At 44.4% G+C, this 23,022-nt stretch overlaps 1 protein-coding gene across 1 annotated transcript in view; it reads left to right on the top strand.

Moving 5' to 3' along the window:
• The window catches only part of GRIN3A (glutamate ionotropic receptor NMDA type subunit 3A), a 230,729-nt gene that overhangs the window by 166,824 nt on the left and 40,883 nt on the right, over positions 1–23,022 (top strand). The window contains exons 5-6 of the mRNA XM_075560251.1: positions 1,595–1,710; positions 10,946–11,097. Of these exons, the coding sequence (XP_075416366.1) occupies positions 1,595–1,710; positions 10,946–11,097 (268 nt within the window). The remainder of the gene's footprint in view (positions 1–1,594; positions 1,711–10,945; positions 11,098–23,022) is intronic.

The following is a 23,022-nucleotide window of genomic DNA, read 5'->3' as shown; positions in this document are numbered from 1 at the left end:
GAAAATAGAAATGAAAGATAATTCAATTTCAATGGATGCATGGATGGATGGATTGTAATAAGAGTTGTACGAGCCCCCAATAAAATGATTTTTTAAAAGATAATGAAATTTTTCCATGAACATTTTGAAGTCCCTTGTATGTTCTACAGACAGTGTGACAGCATATGATTTTTGGATTTTATCACTAAAGTATTCAAATATTTGGATTCTTAAAGATACTGACAAAATGTAATCAGAAGAAGAACTTTTTAAAAAAAGGAGAATATGTAGGCTGGAACTCCATGGTCATTTGGGTACTATTGGCTCCTTTAGAAGCTGGGTTGCTGAGGTCTATTATCTAAGCTCCCCCTTCCATTTGTTAAAAGCTAACAAATGGGGCTTTAAAGAGGCAGCAATTCTCTTTTCCCAAGGAGTCCAGATCTCTCGCTCTCTTTTTTTTTTAATTTCCTATACAGCTACTCTTAAACATTAAATAATGCCTAACCTCTGAAGAATATGGCAGTGATCATGAAAAAAAATAAGGATTTCCATATACGGATTGATGAGACCACCTGACTCCAGCACTTACTAGTTATACAAAGTGGATCAAGTTATTGGAACCCTCTGTGCCTCCATTGTCTTACTTGCTAAGAGAGTACCATCGTTTATAGTAGTAAACACCTGCCACACGATACAGTAGAACTACCACATGATCTTTATGGTGATTTAGTGATGAAATGTATGTAAAGGAATGAGTAGAATCCCTCCCTCAAAGACATCGCTCAGTGACTTCTCAGTAAGAGAAATTAGACTTGTCTATATATCTCATTCCCGTCAGAGTCCCTTTGGCTTTCTTTCGGGATTTCAAGCAATGAGCAAAAAAACCAAATGGATTGCGGTCAAGTTGTTTCTCACTCAGGGCAGTCCCACGTGCTGCAGAGTGGAGCGGAGCTGAGGGTTTCTTGATGGCAGTCTTTACAGAGGCAGAGCTTCCCCTTTCACTGGCATAGGGAGTTATGGAATTCAGGATGGATACAACCCTCAGGAACAGTAGTGGGAGTAGCGATATCATGAGGGGAGGGGGACGATGGAGATAGGGGTGGGGGGAAGGAAGAGGGAGAAAGGGGAAACCCATCACAAGGTTGGAGATATATATATATATATAGCCTCCCACCAGGGGGACGGATAACAGAAAGGTGGGTGAAGGGAGACAAAAGAACAATAATAATATATAATTGATCAGATTTTAGGAGAGTTGGAGATTGGGAGAGGAGAGGGGGAAAAAGAGGAGCTGACACCAAGGGCTCAAGTAGAAATTGTTTTGGAAATGTTGATGGCAACATTGGTACAAGTGTGCTTAATACCACTGAATGATGGAGTGTTAGAAGATGTGTAAGAGCCTCCCAATAAAATGATTTTTACAAAAAGAGCGCTGTTTCCCCTGGCTGGCTTGCACTCGACAGCCCAGTGAGATGCCAGGAAGGCTGAGTCAGCACTAGCTTCGTCTGTGCAGACCTCAGCGTCCAGGTCTCTGTCCCTTAAACAAAAGCCCACTGTCAGCCTTAGCACTTCCTGCCCACTCATGAATCTTTTCTTCTCTTGGTCTTAAATATAGGAATGATCCGGAGAAACTAGACGCCTTCATCATGGACAAAGCCCTTCTGGATTATGAAGTGTCAATAGATGCTGACTGCAAACTTCTAACAGTGGGGAAGCCATTTGCCATAGAAGGTATGAAGCAGTCATTCCTGAGCCACTTTGCTCAGGGTGTGCTCAGTTTGCAAACCTAGCAATTCACCAATGCCCATGCCAGAGGCAGAGAGCTAGTCATCTTCCCTTGTTTCCATTTCCAACTCTTAAGCACTTCGCTATTAAGTTGCTGAATTTAGGAATTTTTCACCTACTCAACAAGCATTAATTTGCCCATTGCTTAAGGGGAAAGAAAAAAAACACGTGGTCCCCAAAGATGCTGCTTCAAATATCTGGGCGATGTCCCACGGGATAATCAATGAGGAGTCAGATTTAAATTTAATCTGTTTACTAATTACTAGCGCCTATCAAGAGACTGCTGCACACACTAGAATGATTATCTTTTATAGCCAGAAAGACCCACTGTCCATTTAATCCAACCCACTTGTTTTATGCACAAGAAAGCCAAGGACGATGACATCAAGTCTTCAGGCTCATGCAAGGAGATGGTACCACTAGGCTTAGAATCCAAATCTCACGGGTCTTCCGTGCTTTTCTAAAAAGTGGGAAATAGATATTTTTAAAATACACATACATATCCCATTCCATAGTTTAAACCCTAAACAAAACCCTGTCTGAGACCTTAAACTGGCCTTCCATCCCATGAGTAGCAAACTTTTGCTTCCAACTTGATCAACCAATCAATCAAACTTCGGGATCAAAGAGGGATTGCACTGTCAGTAGAACCTTTCATTCTGGACAATAGTTGATCTATGGACCCGATAGTTTGAACCAGCAAATCTCACATCTCTGAATTCCCAGCTCCCCCTGACAGTACATGCTGGCTCTCAAGACAGCCTCGCTCACTTGCCAGAAAGCACTTTGCCTTGAAGCAATCCCATCCGAGTGCCTACAGCCTGTTTCCAGAAAGCTGTGCTTCCGGTATCTTAACCGTCCTTTCAAGACAATCCAGGTTTCGGGTGCTTTGGTTTCTGTCTTCCCTTTAGTCTTTTTTTTGGGGGGGGGGGAGCGAATGAGAGCGGAACAACAAATGCTGTGTCTTCCTGCCTTCTTCTAGTAGAAAGCAATCTCCCCTCCAGTCCCAGTGTTCCCCACCTGAACCAGGGAAAGAGACATCTCATGGTGGTGGCCTGTTGTGACGACAGTCTGAGCCAGTAAAAGTACAGAAGGGAAAAAAGAAGAAGCAACCAAACGAATATTTGTTATCCTTGCACAACCTCATTTTGATGAAACAATGGAAATCTTCCCATGTTTGTGGCATCCAGGGCTATGGGATGGATGTTACATTTTCCTCTTTGTCCTAGATGCTCTGAGTCATTGAGTTCCCTTCTGCCATTAGCAGCTAATAAGAATGAATCATGGATAGCAGGGATAAGAATGAGGGACTCCGTTTTCCACCTTTGTCTTCAGGGGGTAGGCCTCTCTTGTCAGAAGACAGTGGGGAGATGGCTTGTTTGCCTCTGCTAGACCCCAGTGCCAGATGCCACACAATTAACTCCCCACTGGTTTCCTGTTTACAATTCCATCTGTGTTCATGAGACTTAGTTTCATGCAGTTCCCATCTTCTCTAGACACCATATTGTTTCCAAAGTGCATAAACACACAATGGCGCGTGGCAGAGTTCTCCCTGGGAAAAGGAGGAGCGAGGGCAGATGTAAGTGGAGAGTGCTGTTGTCCTGGTGGGCTTCTTCTCCAAACAACAGGGGAGCAAATCAGAAATTTGAATCAACACTGACCTTTTCAACAAGCTTGCAACCTGAAAACAGAGCTTGGGCAAAGCAAAGGAGGAGACTTACAAATTACAAACAACAATATGCTGCAGCTCCTAGCGAAAGTCTCCTTGGCCCAGCAAGCCCACGGAGGGGGTGGGGGTGGGGGTAGGGGTGGGGGTAAGGGTGGCGGTGGGGTGGGGGCGGGAGTGGGGCGAGCAGCTAGTGCTACCCTGTCCTGCATGGTCACTTTGAGTCAATGGTAGGGAGCTTGGTATTTTTGGTTTCTATTGCCCTTTCAGTGAAAATGTCTTAAGTATTTTGTGCTTTCCTTTAACACCATTTAGGATGCTTGACCTTCTAAAAATGACTTTATTAGTAGTAAGATAGATTGCATAGACATAGAAACCGTCAACACATTACTGGACAATACCCATGTAGCACATGGGAATGCTTGAAATGCCTGTCTCTACCCTTCACGGGGTCCTGGTACAACACTATGTCTATAAAAGTTAGGGGCTAAATGATGTGTTACCTATTAGATAACTCGTTAGGTTAAATTTTAAAACAAGTACTTCATTCACTTTCTAATGTAGTTCATTGAAAGCACCCTCATAATCTGTATATCCTTTCCAAGTACTTAAATGGCTTAAGGAATTTACTTAAGAGGGAAAATAGAGTTCATTGATTCACTCTATGTAGTATTGATATCATCCCAACCCAGTGTGACTTCTGAATACCACCACCCCCCCTTCACCATTCTGCGTTTATTTAAGCTTTAAAGGTAAAGAAAGGTAACGCCAAATGAGTGACAGTGCATGCTCCCCTCAAGGGCACTCTTAGGTACACCATAGAGCAAACTCTTAAGAATTCCAAAGCATGTGGGAAACCTTTAGTCATATTAAATACAAAACACTAGGGGCCCAATGACATGTGTTCAAGAAATAAATGGATACAAACTCTAAAGCTAGGCAGTAGAACCAGCTGGCAGAGGTCAAAGGATCGTCTGTTTTGAGTTTACTCTTTCATGTGCTTAGAAGTAACTATGTTACTGCAGTCCTCAGAGTACTGGCTCTGGAGGCCGAGTGCCTGGGTTGGAATAGCATTTCTGTCTAGTCGGGTGGCATTAGTTGGGTGAAACACATGTGTTCTCTAGGTTCCTCATCTGCGTAACGAGGCTACTAATGGAACATCTCTGAGGGGACTGCCTCCACGGCATGCAGAAGCTTGCCTCCACTCAAAACCAAACCCACTGCTGTCCCGTCCATTTTGCTTCATGGCGGCCCTATAGGGAAAAATAGAACTGGGTCCGTGGGTTTCCAAGACAGAAATCTTTATGGAAGTAGAATGCCCATCTTTCTCCCTTGGAGTGGCTGATGGTTTCAAACTGCTGACCTTGCCATTAGTGGCTCAACTGGCAACCCATTATGCCACCAGGAAATGCTTAATAAATTAGTGTTATCCAGTATCCTGAAGTGATCATTTGAAACTAACCACCTACCCAATGCCCCACGATACCTTCCATGTACCTTGGTTGCTCTCACAATCTTCTCATCACGTTTTTAAGTTTTCTTCATAGTTAGGGTTATCACAATGTGCTCTTAGTCAAGTAACCCAAATCCAGGACTGCACGCCTTACGGGAACACACCCCATCTGTCTCCCATGGATTGGCTCATGGGTTTGAACCCCTGACAAGTTAGCAGCTCGGCGCTTCTCCCATAGCCCCTCCAGGGCCCCGCAGCCAGAGCTCCAGAGGCCAAGAGAGGCTGCCTGGAGTGTCCCAAGGACAGACTGCAAAGCTGAATGGACCTCCGTCTACTACAGTCTTTTTTAACCCTCTGTGAGACTTCCTTTCAGAAAGAGCTACTTTCTGCCCCACCTTGGACAGATACTGCTGGTCGGTCAATTTCTAAGCACACATGTACTAGCCACATCGCGTTCCTCCCACTCCGGGGTGAGGAAAGCTGAGTTATCCATGAAGAAAAGATTCTGGAAATTGTTCTCTTGGGCTATTAAGCTGTATCCAATTTCCAGGGAGTCTGATGCCTTCATCTTTAGGGTTGAAGGATTCCACTTTGCTTCATCCATCAGCCACAAAATTGTCAACCTTGTCTTATTGCGAAGCCGCATTTCTAATGAGAAAGAGACCAAGGCGGGCTGCCCTGAGCGGAGTCAGCAATTTGAAAAATAAGAATTCTTTAACCAATGAACACAATCAAATTTGAAAAGCGACAGATTAAAAGTAAAACAGAAATGAAACAGTCAAGGTTTTACTTTCTTACAACTCTGAAGGAAATGGATTTTTACTTCGTTTAACGCAGTCCTCTGCTGTGCAGTTTCCTCCCCCTAGTTCTCTCCTGCTTCCACGTGCCTCATTTGCTTTAATTATCAAATAATTATAACTAAAGCTAGGAAAAAACATGAAAATCTTAACATTCTATATTAAACGGGAAAATTTTAAATGATCGTAATGTATTTTTAGCAGTCGATTGCAATTTAACCTAGACATGATGGAGTACGGTAATTTAATATTTATTATTTCCTGCGTAACAATTTTTTATAAATGTCACTGAAACTTTAGCCTTGCTTTTCCCCTAGGGTAATTTTAATACTTTGGTTGTAGTGCCAACATTCTATTCTCAGAATATGTACGAGATTTATCTTAAGTATTAGCTTCCAATTTTTGAGCTTTCTGTCTATGTATTCGCTCGACTACCGAAATACCTCTACCTCGGTCTGCTCTCCGAGTGTCTTCCCCACCCTCTGATCTCATAGCCGTCTCTCATTCCTCCGTACTTCCCTCGCCTCCTCATGGAGTTCCAATCACGAGACTTTTACCTTTATTGTATACATACCTCATTTACCTTGGTATTCCAAAACAGCATCATGTAACGTCCGACCATGTTGGGTCGTTATTCATGTGTGCCTCATCTCCCCCCCCATTCCACCATAAGCTTCTTAAGCCTAGACCATGTGGCATAGAATAAGTATCTGTGGAATGAGTATGCGGATGAATAGGTGGGCAGTAAAGGCTTATCAAACAAAAATGAACAATAATTCTATCATGATTCTCTTCTTCTGGGCTAGCATGATTGGACTGGATAGGATTTTGAGAGCAGGCAATGCAGAGAGTCAAAGGAGCTTCTTCACCGGACACATTCATGTGCCGGATGAGAGTAATTATCGTAAAGCCACACAACCGATTCCAAGTTTGTAGAGCTGTTGGTTGTTTGTTCATTTGTTTAATAACCTGACAGCAATAATGTGCATGTGTGTCTGCTAAACACAAATCACCATTTTCAAGAAGTGTCACTTTTTACTGAATGGCTGGGTTTGGAGGGATTGCATCAATGTGGCTGTGGTGATGCTGTATTGAAGGGGAGAAAGTCGACCTCCCACGGGGCATCATTCTATGAGCGTTCGCATTAGACTGGGACAGGCCTACTTCCAAACGACCAGATTTGCCTTCTTCTAAGTGTGTGACCTTGAGCAGGTTACGTACTCAAACGCTACGTCTCATAAATGGTAACTACTCTGTATGGGTGCTTTTAGGGATTAGACACAAGTGCATATGGTAAACACATGTTTGCTAGCTATAGTTCTTATTGTTGTTAGTGCAGTCGTGTCAAAATCAACACATAACGCCTGTATGAACAACAAGTGCCAATTGTATGTTTGAGCCATTGTTCTTATGATTAGAAGCCGAGAGTAATTTACACAATCTACCATAGTCTAGTGTCCAGTCTTGGTCTAATACATGGTCTACAAAATGGAAAAAAGTGTGTAAAAGGTTTATTATAAGGCTGTACTTGATATGTAGTAATAAGCCCTCATAAATGTTATCAATGATGCTGTTGTTGCTGAAACTGTTGTCTCAAGGGAAAACCCATCTGACTATGGCCTAACTATCTGGACTACCATCCCACTGTGGAGCACTGGTAGCTGAGTGGATTATGCATTCGGCTGATAACTGCAAGGTCAGCAGTTTGAACCCACCAACTGCTTCACTGGAGAAAGATGAAGCGCTCTGCTCCCATAAACATTTACAGTCTCACTATTAACAGACGGTCCTTATGCTCCAAGGAGATGATCAATAAGATTCTCTGCCAAACATTAACAAGGAGGTCTCTACGGGGAACCAGAGCAGATAAAACAGACTCATGAGTGGATTTGAGCTCACACTTAATCCCTGCTCCAATCTAGGAACAATTTGTTCTTATGACATGGCCTTCCTTGAAACTTGCCTGCCTTCATGAAAGAAACACAGAAGATATGGGTGCTATAGCATAGTGTGGTGAGGAAACCAGATGATGCCTGACTATCAGATAGAATGGTGTCTGGAGTCTTACAGGCTTGTTCAAGACAAGCAGCCATCTAAGTGAGACGTCATCTAAGCCCACATTGAGGAAGCACACCGACATCTATGACTCAAGGATCGCACATTATTTAATCCAAATCTGAAGGAGGGAATAGTATCCGAATTATGAGATTCTGGTGTGTGGGATGACAGCGGTGTGCAAAAATACGTTTGCAGGATCTACCCAGGGATCCAGCCTCTGGTGATTTCCCTCTAACTATAATTCAAGAGATGGAAATAAACTGGTTACCAAACAGAGTACTGGAGATGACTGTAGTAGATTAAAACGATAACCCTGACTTGAACAATTGATGTCTCCTCTGATACACACTTTGGGCTTGTTCTGTTTTTCAGTGTTTTCTGTGTTTGCTTTTTGTTTGTTTGTTTTCTTATTGGGGTTTGTCTCTGGTGTATTCTGTCATTGTGGGTCGCCTTCTTGAGTCTTCGTTATGTGTTTTTCAGTATATGGAGCACAGGGTTGATGAACCTATAGAGACAATAACTAGAATAAGGGTCCAGGGGGCGTGTTGGGGGGAAAGGGAGTTAAGAGGGAGCTGATATCGAGGAGTTCAAGGAGAAGGAAATGTTGGAAACTGATTGTGGTAGCAATTGTGCAATACTGCTTGATGTGATTGGACTATGGAACGGTAATGTGTCTAGATTACCTTCTAATATAGTGGGGTAGGGGGAGATTTACAGTCTCAGAACCCCCAGGCGCAGCTCTACGCTGCCGTATAGGGTTGCTGAATCACCAGTGAGTCAAGGACAGTGAGTTCAGTTATCTCACTCCTACCAGGTAGTTCCCAGTCCCTCTGTCACATGCTCAGGTGCCCCCATGCTTCTCCCTCACAGCAGTTATGCCAATTGTAACGAAAGAAAGCATGATGCCCGGCATTGTTCAATATCTGTCTCCCAAGAGAGTGCACATTCTGACAGCAGCGACCGTGTCTGCCTTGCTCATTGCTAAGCCCTGGCCACTTACCTTAGAGCCTCTTCACTGAGTAAACTTTACTGCATGAAAGTGATGCTTACCATGCACGGTGCCTAGAATGGTGCCTGACACATCAGTAGACACTCAGTACATGTTTTTGGAACTCAATTGTCAATAACATTCATTATAATATTAAATTTCTTTTAAAAAGCTGGTTGCGTGTTACCCATTAGAGAAGTGTTATCTAGTGATAACATCAGTGGAAGAATAAGCTGCTAAAAGTCTTTTCTTATCTGGCTTGCCTTTTAAACAAAAGCTACAAAGCACACAGGTGCTGAGAATGGCTCAGTGAATGGGAACTTCTAATGATTCTTTGACACCTTCATCATTCCCTTGACTTCCTGTCATTCAGAAAAGAATTGTCCAGAAAAAAATCATACAGTTCTTTAAAAAGAAAAATGTTCTACATTATTAACTGTTTTCTTTCATTCGTTATCCATACGTCTCAGCCTCGTGGGTTTTTTTTAAAAAAAGGATTTTGTGTTTCTGCATAAAAGAAACAAAAAATCTAATGTTCTTGGAAATAAATGGCAAGATAAAATAATTATGGATGTTTGTTTCCATTAAGTGTCTTTGGATCCTTGGCAGCTGTTTCGTTTTAATCTGTGAAAAAGAAGTGAGCCATTTTCTTAATTTATCTTCTTCAATCATCTTAAGGGAAATAAATCTTTCCTCAACTATGATATGCAATAGCTAAAAACAAAATGTAGTTAATTAGCCTCTTCCATTTGGCTTTCATATGGAGATTAACAGTGTAGTAACCGTTTGGAAAGCAAATCAAGCCATTCTGGGGCCAAAGGGAGGATAGAGCGAGTCCAAGCCACTGAATACAATTCTGACAGCAAATCATGTCCATCTCCGTGCTCCGGCTCCAGCCCGTAGCCCTCCTCCTCTCACCTGAGTGGCCGGGCTCCGGAGGCTTTGGGTCATCGTTTACACGTGGGTTCCTAAAAAGTATTATTTTAAATGACTACATTTATCAGGTGAATTCATGCTACATCATTTTCTAAGCTTGACCCTGCTTACTCAGTAACGTATAGGTAAGGGTTGTACATTTATTCTCTGTCATTGTAGTTCATATATTTCACACTAACATTCCGATGGTGTTCCTCCATCTCGAGGGAGAAGACTAAAATCCCTCATAGAAATGTAGGCTTCAGATTCCTTCTTTAACGCCCTGGTTGCATGGTGGGGGCGTGTGAGCCTGCTAACTGGAAGGTCAGCACTTGGAAATGCCCAGCCGCTCCTCAAGTCAAAAGACGGGGCTTTCTCCTCCCACAAAAAGTTACATTCCCGGAAACGCCCAGGGACAGGGGCAGTTCGACCTGTCCAATAGGGTTGCTATGAGTCAGTGTTGACTTGATGGCAGTAAGTAGGGGGCTGTTTTTGTTTTGAGTATTTGCATAGAGCCTATGCATATCTTCCCCTGTACTTCGAATGATTTCTAGATTACACTGCCGTTGAATCTAGTCCAATGTAGAGCAACCCAATATAGGATTTCTGAGACTAAATCTTAACAGAAGCGGCCAGCCTCATCTTCTTCACAAGAAGCAGCTGGAGGACTTGAACCTCCAACCTTGTGGTTAGCATCCCGATGCTGCGAATGTGGTGCCGCACAGTGCTACCCGTGCTATCAAAGGGACTTTACATGACCTTTTCACTTTTGAGGGGTTGCTTTGCCCACTTACTTGCTTTCTACCTCCAAATATTTCTGATTTTCAGTTGGTTGAATCCTCATATACGGAACCCAAGGAGATAGAAGTGCTCTATATTTCATACCTGGTTCATCCATTCTCTCGTAGACAGTTGGGTTGTTTCCGGTGTTCGCTATTATGTGTGGTGCCTCTAAGAACATTCTAATACATATATCTTGGTGTAGAACATTCTAATACATATATCTTTGGTTTGTAGAAGAATTATTTCGGAATGTATTCAAGCATAGAATAGATGGTCTGGAAGTACGTGAAGGTTCAACTTCACTAGATATTACTGAGCTGTTTTCCAAAATGGCTAAATCAGTGTACCTTGTCACAAATACCATGTGTTTGATTGTACAAATCCATATCTTCCCCCACACTTTGAGTCCTTTGAAAATTCACTACGTCCTTGTGGTCAGGTCTGATAGCAATCATAGGCAAGCAACCTGGCAAAACAGTCTGCAAAGTTCATCTGAGATTGTGTTGTTGTTTTTTCTTTAGGATACGGCATTGGTCTCCCGCCAAACTCTCTCCTGACCTCTAATATATCTGACTTAATCAGTCAATACAAGTCACACGGGTTTATGGATGTGCTGCATGACAAGTGGTACAAGGTGGTTCCCTGTGGCAAGAGAAGTTTCGCGGTCACCGAGGTAAGGAGAGGGCGCTGCTGGACGTGTGGACACTGGGTGCAGCTCCACCTTGAGCAATGTGAGGGTATGCTCTGCCTGCCGGTGTCTCGCAGTCCGGGCTATGAGATCCACCAGGCCTTTCCTAGCTCCATTGGATGAGTGGTTATTCTTAATTTCCAGTGAGACAAGTTGGTCTTAGATTTAAATGCGAAGCTATTTTGATAAGTAACGTCTAATTTGTTTTGCTTTTCCCTTTGCTTTTACAAGTGCAGCAGACATGGTATTCTGAATTAAAGCCAAGGCATCTGAGATTAACATTAGCAGTGTTTGGTTTAACCATTAATTGATGGTCAGGATGTGGACTTCAGATTATCCTTCAAGAGCTGTTCGGAGCTGCCTCACTTCCCAAGGATGCTTGACAAATGACAAATTCCTTGTGGATTTAGAAAAGGATATATACTTTAACCAGTAACTCATAGACTACAGAATCATCGTTTTTATCTATTTTTATTGGTTTAATGCTAAAAGCAGCAGCTGCCCTACATTTTATAGATGGAAAACTATACACAGAGCTATGGAGTGGTTTTCCCAAGGCATATAAATTGTCAAAATCCTGCTCTCTTTGTTGTAGGATACTGCTTTTCAGACATAATTAGAAACCTGCAAGGTGAGCCAGATTTGAATGGTGGATGAAGTAAAAGATCTACTCAGAACCCTGGTCTCAAATATTTTAAAAAGTAGCCAAATAAACCAGGACAACATCAACCAGACCGATATTAATAAAACAGCAGCACCCAAATCCAGAATGCACTAGATGGTTTTAAACAGCATGTACTTGCCAACACCACCTAAATTTATATTTCAACACAGACGCTTCTCCAGAATCCCCAAACCACCTATCTACTTCCTTATTTGACGTGTCTGTTTGAATACCCTACAGACATCTCAAGTTTAACTTTTCAGAAACTAAATTCTTGAGCTTCCCTCCTAAGTAGGCTTTTCTTTCTGCTTCTCTTAGTCAATGACACCTCTGTCCATTCAGTTACTTGTTCCAGAAACGGGCAAAGGTCCGCAAGGTCTCCCATAGCCCACCTTCAGCATCCATCGACAGGCCATGGCTTTTCCACTTATCTAGTAAGTTGAAAATCTGCTCCTTTACTGCCAGCTTCAGTGTCATCACTTGAGTCCAAGCCATTGGGATCATGCCATTACCTGGACCACGCGAGAGCTTCCTAACTGCTCTCTGCTCTCACGCCTGCCTTGAGCCAATCTGTTTGCTCCATGGCAGGTTATGGCCTTTCATGGTAATGTGGGCCAAATTTGAAATGCTGAGCATGTCTTAAAATGCCCTATGGGCCTGACCTGCTCACTGCTTCTTAGTCTCCTCCTCGCTCATTACAGCTTCACCAGATGGCCAGTGTTCAGGTGGAGATATGCAAGTGGCTTTCTTGCTTGGTGGTCCCGACACATGTCTCCTCTTCAAATGCTCTCCTGGTATTTCCCAGCTAATTCCTCCTCCTCATTACAAACCCTCTTCCAAATAGCCTTTCTTCAGCGCTGGCCCATAGTCCCTGCATCCAATCTGAATGATGCCTCCCTGGTGTAACCATTGCTTCATGTTGTTGTTAGACACTGTTGAATCAGTTCTGACTCACAGTGCCCCTATGCACAACGGGACAAAACACTCCCAGGTCGGCACCAGCCTCAAGTGTGAGCCCACTCTTGCTGCCCTGGTGCCAGTCCAGCTACTTGAGGGTCTTGCTATTTTTTGCTGACCCTCTAGTTCACCAGGTAGAAGATCCTCTTCAAGGGACTGGTCTCTCCTGATAGCTTGTTGAAAGTACTTGAGATGAAATCTATCCGTCCTCAATGGTACTTTTCCCAAGATAGATTTGTTTGTTCTTTTGACCATCCTTTGTCCTTTCAATGTTCTTCACCAGCACCATAATTCAAATACTTTTCTTCTTCTCTAGTCTTCCTCATCCATGCCCCAGCTTTCCCATGCATAAGAGGAGATTTAAAATACTGCAGTTTGCGTCAGGTGCACTCTAGTCCTCAGACTGGCATCTTTGTTCTTGAACATTTTTAAGAGGTCTTGTGCAGCAGATTCGGTTAATACAAAACTGTTTTGGTTTCTTGACTGCTGTTTCCATTAACATTGATCATTATCTCAGACATCATAATTTATAAACTTGGTAATAAATTTAATATATGTTTCATCTGATTTTAATGGTTTAATATATTTCTCTTTCATCATATTATAAGAGCCCTGGAGCAAGAGAGTTGGTTTTCTATTGTATTCAGTAATTGTGAAACAAATGAATAAAGACAATATACTTAAGAATCTGGTAACAGAAGGTAAGAGCATCGAACAGAAATAAAATAAGTAGGTAGGTAGGTAAAGCGCGAGCAACAGAAAATGTTGCTGGGGGTTTTTCTCCAAGACAGAGACTTTTCTAAAATCTGCATAAGAAAAGTAAATCATTTCTACTGAGAGCTGGAGCAAAATGATCACTGCCTTGAAAATTCAATTTACTGAGACTCTTCCTGGCAATCATGGCCCTAAGAAATATAAAATGGATCAGAAAACTTTCTAATTAGAAAAAAAAGAAAGGGATTTTGGACAATCTTTAGTATTAAACTCTGAAATTTCTTTGTTTTGTTTTTTTGACATTTAATAACAGTGTGGATCACATTTGTATGATATAAAAAAGAGTTCCCTCTGGCTTTTATATTGATCCTTATAAAATTCAAGGGCTAATGTTAGATAAGGCTCAAAGAAACTGTATAATGTGTATCCTTTGTTGCCTACTCAGTCAGCTTCTGTGAACTTAAACCATCTGGTAAAATATACTTGCTCATTCAACAATATTTATTGAGCACCCACGATGTGCCTGATATTATTCTAGCTACTTTAGATGTGTCATTCAGCAAAAGAGACAAGATCCCTGCCATCAGGCTGTCGCATTATCTCAAGAAGAGATAAGGGATACCCAGCAGGACAAGAGTGACGGCAGTGGTCATGGGAGGCAGCATGGAAACAGTGATGATTGAGCAGAGATTTGAACTCAAGAAGAAGGGGGGGGGGTGGGGACGACCAGCATGTTCTATTTCCTGCCACGCACAACACTGTCCTAGTGACATCTACACATTGGTCCTCACCATCATCTTAGAAGGTAGCTATTTTTATCTTAATTTGGAAGAATTTACGTGGCTCTTCTTAAAGAATATAAAAGTGGACTAATACTGGTCAGCTGAGTTAATTTGGCCAAGAAAGGAAACAAACACGCTGCAAAGATTATGCAAAGCAACGATCATTTGGCATTATCTACCATTTGTTATGATGATGGCTACTTAAGATAAAATTCTCCAAGTGGACATCAAGAGATGGGACGAAAGGAGCCCCCCACTGACTGTCCCGAATGCAGAAAAACTACATAAATGAGTTGTGCCTCTGCACTGTTACCACCCCCAGCTACCGCCAGACAGAGATGTCTACGGGAAGAGCCATCTGGCTTCAGTGTCAAGCCTGCAAGGGCCCAGAGGGTGACACAAAACCTAACTCCACCCAGACATGCCAAAAGAACCGGTTTTTGGAGACTTAACGCACCACTCAAAGCAGTAGCTCTTGCCAATGATGGGTAACACCACTTAAAAATCTACAGCCAGTGTATTCCCATGTAAAATATCTGACGTGCAACATGATAAATTTGAAGCCAGACAGTTCCGGGTTTTAATCGTGGCTCTACCAAGAACCAACCGAATGAGTTTGTCACACTGGAGCTGCCGTGTCCTCGGGTGTGGTGGGGCGGCATCGCCTGGTGTGCCGGTTTGTTCCGAGAATCCGAGCTCAGTGATGTCAACCTGTAGAGAGAGACTCACCACAGCAAGTAAAAAATAATAGAAGGGTTGACACGTTTGCCCTCTGTAAGGAATATTTGGGAGAAAGCTGATACTTTCTGCTCCGATGATGATTTGCATACTTGAAAACTTAAAGGAATAGTTCATTTTTTAAATCATTTTATTGGGGCTCGTACAGCTCTTCTCACAATCCATACACCTCTTCATTGTGTCGAGCACATTTGCACATGTGTTGCCATCTTCATTCTCAAAACATTTGCTTTTTACTTGAGCCCTTGGTATCAGCTCAGTCCCCCTTCCCACCCTCCCACCCTCCCTCATGAGCTCTTAATAATTTATCTCTTTTTTTCCATGTCTTACACTGACTACTGTCTCCCTTCACCCACTTTTATGTTGTCCAGCCCCCTGGGAGGGGGTTATATGTAGATCATTGTGATAGGTTCCCCCTTTCTCCTCGCCCTCCCTTGCCCTTCCCCTCCTGGTATCCTATTCTCATTATTGGTCTTGAGGGGTTTATCTGTCCTGAATTCCCTGTGTTTTGATCTCTTATCTGTACCCGTATACATGCTCTGGTATAGCCGGATTTGTAAGGTAGAACTGGGGTCATGGGGGGGGGGAAGTCTTGAGCATTAAAGAACTAGAGGAAAGTTGTATGTTTCATCAGTGCTATACTGCACCCTGACTGGCTCGTCTCTTCCTTGTGACCCTTTTGTAAGGGGATGTCCAATTGTCTATAGATGGGCTTGGGGTCTCCACTCTGCACTCTCCCTCATTCATATTGATATCATATTTTGTTCTGAGTCTTTGATGCCTGATACCTGATCCCATCCACACCTCATGATCACACAGGCTGGTGTACTTCTTCCATGTGAGCTTTGTTGCTTCTCCGGTTTATTAAGGAAGTTAACAAATTGGAATGCCACTGAGAAATGATCAGGACTGTTGTTTATCAAGACATGTTAACAAAGTTCTTTCCGGTCTGCTAATCAATGCCCAAAGGGCATATACACTCCACTGGAAGCCTCAACCCAAAGGTTTTGGGCTCAAGATCCGTGGGTCAGCAAACCCGGTTCCCTTAGTTAAGTGCCCAGTAACACCCTTCTCCAGTCAGCCTCAGTCCGAAGATGCTCAGCTTTACTCCCGTGGGCCAGCAAGCCCACCTTCCCCAATTAAGTACCCAGAGGTAACCAAGTCTGAAAGCACTCGGTTTCATTTGCTCCGTGGTTGGGAAGTTCATCTCTCTTTTCCATACTCGGGTCCTGGTTCTGTTGCTGCTCCTCTGGTGTTAGAACTGTCTTCTGGATCCAGGCGGTTCACTCTGCTGGGGTCTCAGGTCCAGAGAAGCTGCTCTACTTCTGGGGTCTCTGAAACCGACAGGGGCAGTTCTGTTCTGTCCTCCAGGCTTGCTATCAGTCAGAATCAACTCAGTCAATGGAAGTTAATCCAGTTTGGTTTTCTGCTTTACCAAATATGATGTCCTTCTCCCGAGACTGCTTTCTCCCAATAGCGCATGTCCAAAGTATGTGAGATGAAGGAGCATTCTGTCTATACTTCTAGATCCCTCTGTTCTGCTGGTGATCCACAGTACTTTCAATATTCTAGGCCAGCACCAGAATTCAAATGCATCGATTCTGCTTCAGAAACCTGAGGGAGCAGTTTGATTCTGCCTTGTGAGTTAAAATGAATCGAATTTGAGTTTGAACATTAAAAAAAAATCCTAATTTGAATAATAAATTATATAGTAACCTAGTAAAAAGATATGAAAGATACCTTTTCTTTCCCTTCTGTAGTTGGGCATAAATCTTTCGTCTCCTGTGACGACCTTGAACTGTCTACTTCCCATCTCTCAGCAGCCCCAGTGCTGTCCAGCTACGGCTTCTCTCAAGGATAAACTCATTTTTTTTAATTCCAGGGCTTTATCTGCTCCCCAGAGTCACCTAGGAAAATTGCAGGTCCAATTCTGCAGACAGACCAGTCTCCAGCAATTTTCAGAGAGGAGTTTTAAATTGACCTCAGATATCTCCCCAGCTTCTTCCTGGCACAACTGTACCTCTGCCCATGGACTTGTCGATCAGTTCCACTGGGGGAGATGTGTGACGGGGTTTTCAATTTCCTTCATTTTCCTTTGACTCAGCAAAAAACATGCAACTTTTTTCAAGCCCCTGAGTGAATTTAAGAGCTTCTGGGTCAGAGTTTTGTCAAATCTGTTATTCACAAACCAGAGAAAGGAAGGAAGACAGCAAGTCACGGTCTAGTGAGCTCTCAACATCCTTTAAGGAACTATTAAAATATATAACGATACCTCGTTTTGCAAGTCTCCTCTGGGTAATGCAGTTGAATAATGCATCTTCGAGGCTGGGAAGATCAGAACGCAGAAGACCCAGAGCTCTTGGCACATTCAAACAGCCTGGGACAGGGCTTCAGCTACCTTGCAGGCCCGCAACAGAACTCACCCAGTAGCTCAACTTTCAGCCAAGTAATCCCACCCAAAGCCCACTTCCAGAGAATCATTTCTGGGTCACAGAGATCCCATATAAGGTTTCGAAGGCTATAAATCTGTATGGAAGTCGACAGCTTCATCCTGTCCCATGCAACAGCTGAGTCTGAACCGAAGACCTTGCTGTTAGCAGTCCAAAGTTTACCCAACACCACCACCAGGTCCAACATGCAAAAGACAACCCTGATCGGGTGGACAGGAACTCCAGAGAACAATCAACCAGAAGAGATAAAAAGGACATCGTTTTCCCAGGGGGAGAGCTCAGAAAGTAGGAAAGAATAGGGAAAGTGAGAAATTAAAATGGTAAGCATGGAAGGATGTCAATAGGACGCCGTTAAATTGTGGGCATTGAAATCAATGTCACAAAACAACATGTCTTTCAATCGTTGAATGGTGAGACTATTTGCTCTGTAAACATCACCCAAATCGCAATGTTAAAGAAAAAGAACGGTTTGCAAAGATGTGGTTTGAGGAAACGGTGGAGATGGTGTAGTCTGTCAAGGCAGGGGAAGTGTGAGAGCCTTTGCATTGCCAAGACCTGCAGGGACAAGGCAAGAGCGCTTCCCCTAGAATCCAGGGGAGCGTAGGAAAGAGTGGTCTGACTTTAGTAAGGGACACAGCCAACCCATATTGACCTGGAATGAAGAGAGCCAGGGAATAAATAGCAGGCTGCAGTCTCTAATGCCTCTCCCCATCTTCCAACCTTGTCTTGGGTCTAGGGACCTAGTGGACATTGTTCAGAAAGGACAGTCACTCTGGGCACAAAATGGAATGGAGAAAGGATTAGTAGACCTGGAAGGACAAAAGGGAGAAGACCCCGGCGACTCCCCTCTGGTGATGGACCAGGGAGGTGAATGGGCTCGCTGTCTGTCGTGCCCAGTGCATTGGGACGTGGATTGCTGCAGACACGTTTATGCTAAAACTTAGTTCCCTATCATGTGAACTCCCTTACGATACATTTAAAGCTGTTCTAGTTTTTCATCTTGTCTGCTTTCATTTCAAGTAGGTTGTTATCTGTTTTATTTTTGCTGTGAATTTTCGTTTGTGTGTGTTTGCTTGTTTTTCAGTATATGAAATCCAAGCTAGGTAAATCTGCAGAGAGAGTAACTGGATTTAGGGTTCCTTGGGGAGAGGACAGGGGAGGGTGGGGGGAAGTGGGGAGCTAATAAGGATGAGTAGAAGAATGAAGAAAATGTTCTAGAACCGATTATGGTGGTGACTCTACAACACTTCTTCATGAGATTGAACTATTGAGTTGTATGATATATGAATTATATGCAGATAATATTGTTAAAATAAAATTTCGTTTTTAAAAAGAATTCAGCACAGCCTCCCATGGCAGATGAAGTGGGCAAGGGACTGACTAGTTTTAAAAAGAGTCCACAACCTAACCATCTAAGCATCTGTGTAACTTCTGCTCCCTCAGACCGAGGTCTGGCCCCCAGGCAGACTGAGAGACCATGCTTCACACAGGTCAGGAAGGAGAGGTGTGCAAACCCAAGCCCCTCGGATGACCAGGGTCCTTGGATCAGATGCCCTGACTCTGCCATGCCTAGGAAGAGGCAGTTGTGCCTTTGGAAATTGTATTTAACTTCGTCAAAACTCAGCTTAATGCATATCTCGCTGGGTTCTTATCAGTTTTTCTGATTCTGCATCCTTGTATTGCTGTTGAGGACTGACAGAAAGAAGTGGGTGCTGAGCAGGAAAATGAACATGCAAGTGGAGGGAGCGCTCTGCTGGGAATAGAGAGGTCCAGACGGCACAGGGAAGGGACCTGAGGGGGGATATTTTGAAGCAACCTGAAAGGAAGTCATTAAACATCCAGGCTTTTATTATCAAGGAGCCTGAGCCACAACAGGCGCTGCTCAATTCCTGACACGGAGTCCACGCTAGTCCCATTGCAGCCCTCACCTCTCAACCACGCAGACCCTCACTCGGTCCCTGAGCTTAATCTGTCCCTGACCTCACATAATTCCTGCCATCAAGCCCCAGCTAGCCTGTCTCTGTTTCTGATCTTATTGGTGGTTGGTGACTTTGGAGACCACAAGTGTTTCATCGGAGAAAAGCTCCATGCTGTTTTCTGCCTGTAACCTTTAGCAACGGACATTCCCACACCCGTGTCTTCCTCTGTGTAGCTGAGTGGGCTCGGACTGTAACTTTGGGTTACTGTTGGTATTGCTAGGTGCCCTTATGTTGGTTCTGACTCACAGTACAATGGAATGAAACCTTACCTGGTCCTGCACCATCGCCAAAACCCGTATGTTTGAGTCCAGTGTTGCAGCCACTGTGGAAATCGATCGTGTGGAGGAGCTTCCTCTTGGGGGCTTACTCTCTGCTGTGCCAACAGAGACTTCTCCCTCGGTAACATGTCCAGTGTGCATGAGACAAATGCTCACTCTCCTGCCTTCTAAGGAGCATTCTGGCTGTACTTTGTTCTTCTCACGGTCAAGGGTACTTTCAATGTTCTTTGCTAGCACCATAACTCAAAGGCACTGACTCTTCTTCAGTCTGTCTTCTTCAGTGTCCAGCGTTCACATGCTTATGAGACGATTGAAAATACCATGAGTTGGGTCAGGTGCACGCACCGTAGTCCTCGAAGTAACCGTGCTTTTCAACACTCTCAAGAGGTCGTATGCAGCAGACTTATCCAACGAACTGTGTCCTTTGATCTCTTGGCTTCGGCTTCCATGAGCATTGATTGTGGATCCAAGCTACATGAAGTCCTTGATAGCTTCTATCCTTTCTCCATTTATCCTGATGTTACCTATTGGCCTAATTGTATGGTTCTAGTTCCTCTTTACAATGAATTGTAATCCATACTGAGGGCTATAATCCTTGTTCTTCATCAGAAAGTATTTCAAGTCCTCCTCACTGTAAACAAGCAAGATTGGGTCACCGGGATAACTCAGTTTGTTAATACTCCTTCCACCGAACCTGATACCGCATGCTTCTTAATATAGTCCAGCCTCTCTGACTATTTGTTCAGTGTACACATTGAAAAAATACAGTGAGAAGATACAATCTTGACCAACACCTTTCTTAATTTGAAACCATGCAGTGTGCTCTTGTTCCGTTCCCCTTGGTTCCTGGCTGAGTACAACCCTAAAGCCATCCTGGGGTCTCCCCCTCTGGCTGGTCAGCTGTCTGTGGCCCCTCCCTCCCCTTGTCCTGAATGCTGTGGCCGAAAGGATGAGACCGGCTCCTTGTTAGGGCATTCTAAAACCTGAAATTTTAGGTTGGTTTTTACGATCACTGTATAGATGCTCGCTGTAAATATAACCCTGGTATCTAAATGTCTATATCAAAAAAAAGTGCATTGAACGTCATGGACATGTATTATTTATCCTTTCTGGATTTCTCTCCTCTGAAAATTAGAGCTCACCATATTTTAGGCCTCTGACCTGGAATGAGGAACAGAAGGAAGGTAAATAAAGTGACCGGTTTCTGGTGGCTGCCGCTTGCGTGGTAGCTGTCGTATTCTGCTCTGCCCTCTACCAACCTCATGGCCTCTGGCAAACCACTTAACTCTCCGAAGCTTATTTCCCTGCCTTAAAGTAAAGGGACCAATTCTATGCAGGGTTCCCATGAGTCATAATTGACACGCGACATCAACTGCTTGGGGCTGGTTTTGGGGTTTCTAGTTGCATGGCCAGCTCAGAGGATCCACAGAGGTGTCCTCTCCTCACTTGCTGACGACATAGACCCTGGGACCCTCAGAAGGACAGCAAACTGGCCACCGACCTAGACTTTCCGTCCCTAAGCACTGCCCAGGTCTGGTTCCCAAGAACCTCTCAGATCCACTAACCGTCGATCTGTTAGTATCCACGCTCCCCTCAATTTTGGGTGAGGGGACAGGAAGGGGAAGAAGCTAGCCAACGATATACATTGAAAACAGGGGGGGGGGGCGGTGGGAATCATAAAAATCTTATCCAGAAGCTCCAATGACGGCTGGATTCCCATCCAGTTTTTCTTTAATTTCTGTTAAAAACCCAGTGGACTGGCTTGAGGCATGGGGGATTGGGGGTAGGGGAGCTGTGTTTTAATGCAGTCTCTTCTGCTCTTGACAAGGTCACATCCAAACACCCCCTGCCCCTCCCCCACCGCCCCATCCCTGTTCAATTCATAATGTCACTGTGTGCTCGTCAACCTGACGGAAGTCATGGCAAGGCAGGGAGAGTTAATGACTGCCGGTTGCTCCAAATCGAAAGCCCGTGTAGGTGGGGAGCTGCCTTGACAGCTGAGCGTATCCCTTAGAATAGCCTCCGTAATTAGGTTTAATATTTAAGTTAAGCATAGGGTCAGCTGGAACCTCTCCAGAAGGCTCTTTCTGGAGACCTGAAGAAGCACAAAGCTGTACAGGTGTCATTGTACAATGAAGGGGCCCATCTCAAAAAGGCCCCGCCTTTCTCTGCTTGGCTGTTAAAACAAAGACGTGCGTGGAACTCCTGTGCACCAGGCTCCGCGCCAGCTGCAGCGATGCAGAGATGAAAGTTGTGATCAAGCCCCGTACACCCCCCTGCCACCGGGCAGCAATAAAAGAAGGCACAAGGCAGAGCAGGGACAGCGAGGATTCCCTTGAGCAGGAGCGGGAAGGAACCAGGGAACGCTTTCCGGAGGAGGCAGCTGATGTCGGGGAAGAGGCCTCCATGCTCAGCATGAGCAAGGCAACAAACCCAAACCGAACTCACTGCCGCCACTTCTATTCGGCATCATTGGGACCCTCCAGGACAGAGCAGCCCTGGTCCTGTGGGTTTCTGAGACCCTGGATCTTTGCAGGCCTTGAGAGCTTCATCTTTCTTCTTGGAGCCCCTCGTGGTGTCGAACTGCTGGCCCTGTGGGTGACAGTTCCACGTGTAACCTACTCTGACACCGAGGCTCCAGGAGCAAAGGCCTGAGCTCAGCTCAATACAGTGCCATCCAGTAGAGGCCGCCGCAGAGTGACCGCATGGGGCAGAACGGCACGGTGCCTGTGGCTGTCTGAGACTCACTCTTCATGGGAGGAGACAGCCCTCTTGGTCTCCTGTGGCGTGGCTGGTGGGTGCAAACTGCTAACCTGTTTGTTAGCAGCCCAACACGTAACGCTCTCCCCCACCTGTCAGCAAGGCCATTCGGCCGCACTCGCTAAGACATGGCGCCCCATCAGGTTGAATGAGTAGGCCTCTGTGGCCCCCCTGTAGTGACTTCCTCCGGGACTTCCACATGACTCCTTCTCTGGCCTGCTTGATCTGCAGCCACCACTGGCCCCAACAAGTACTAGTCATATTCCCAGCGGTGGGATATGTCTAAGGAGTCATGCACAGAGATCACCTGGCTAAAAAGTGCCCCCTCGCCCTTCCCTCCCTCAGTAGAGAGCAGTGCACACAAAGGAGAAAGGATTTGGTGAAGAATAGACCACATGCAAGAACTGATGGTGGTGCCTTGTGCAAAGAAGCAGGAGCTCTGGCGAGCATCCCATCTCCTTGGCATCGACATCATTTTATATACTGTTGATATCTGCCTTAGCACTGCCTCCTTCTTTTCACTGGGGGACTTTAAACGCATGATTGTAGCTGTTGTACTTTGTGGAGTGCCGAGTTAACCTCCTTCCA

This window comes from Tenrec ecaudatus, chromosome 10 (genome assembly GCF_050624435.1).
Source record: "Tenrec ecaudatus isolate mTenEca1 chromosome 10, mTenEca1.hap1, whole genome shotgun sequence".
NCBI classification, from domain to species: Eukaryota; Metazoa; Chordata; class Mammalia; order Afrosoricida; family Tenrecidae; genus Tenrec; species Tenrec ecaudatus.
The sequence above is the reverse complement of the archived record's forward strand: the minus strand, read 5'-3'. Positions and strand labels throughout refer to the sequence as shown.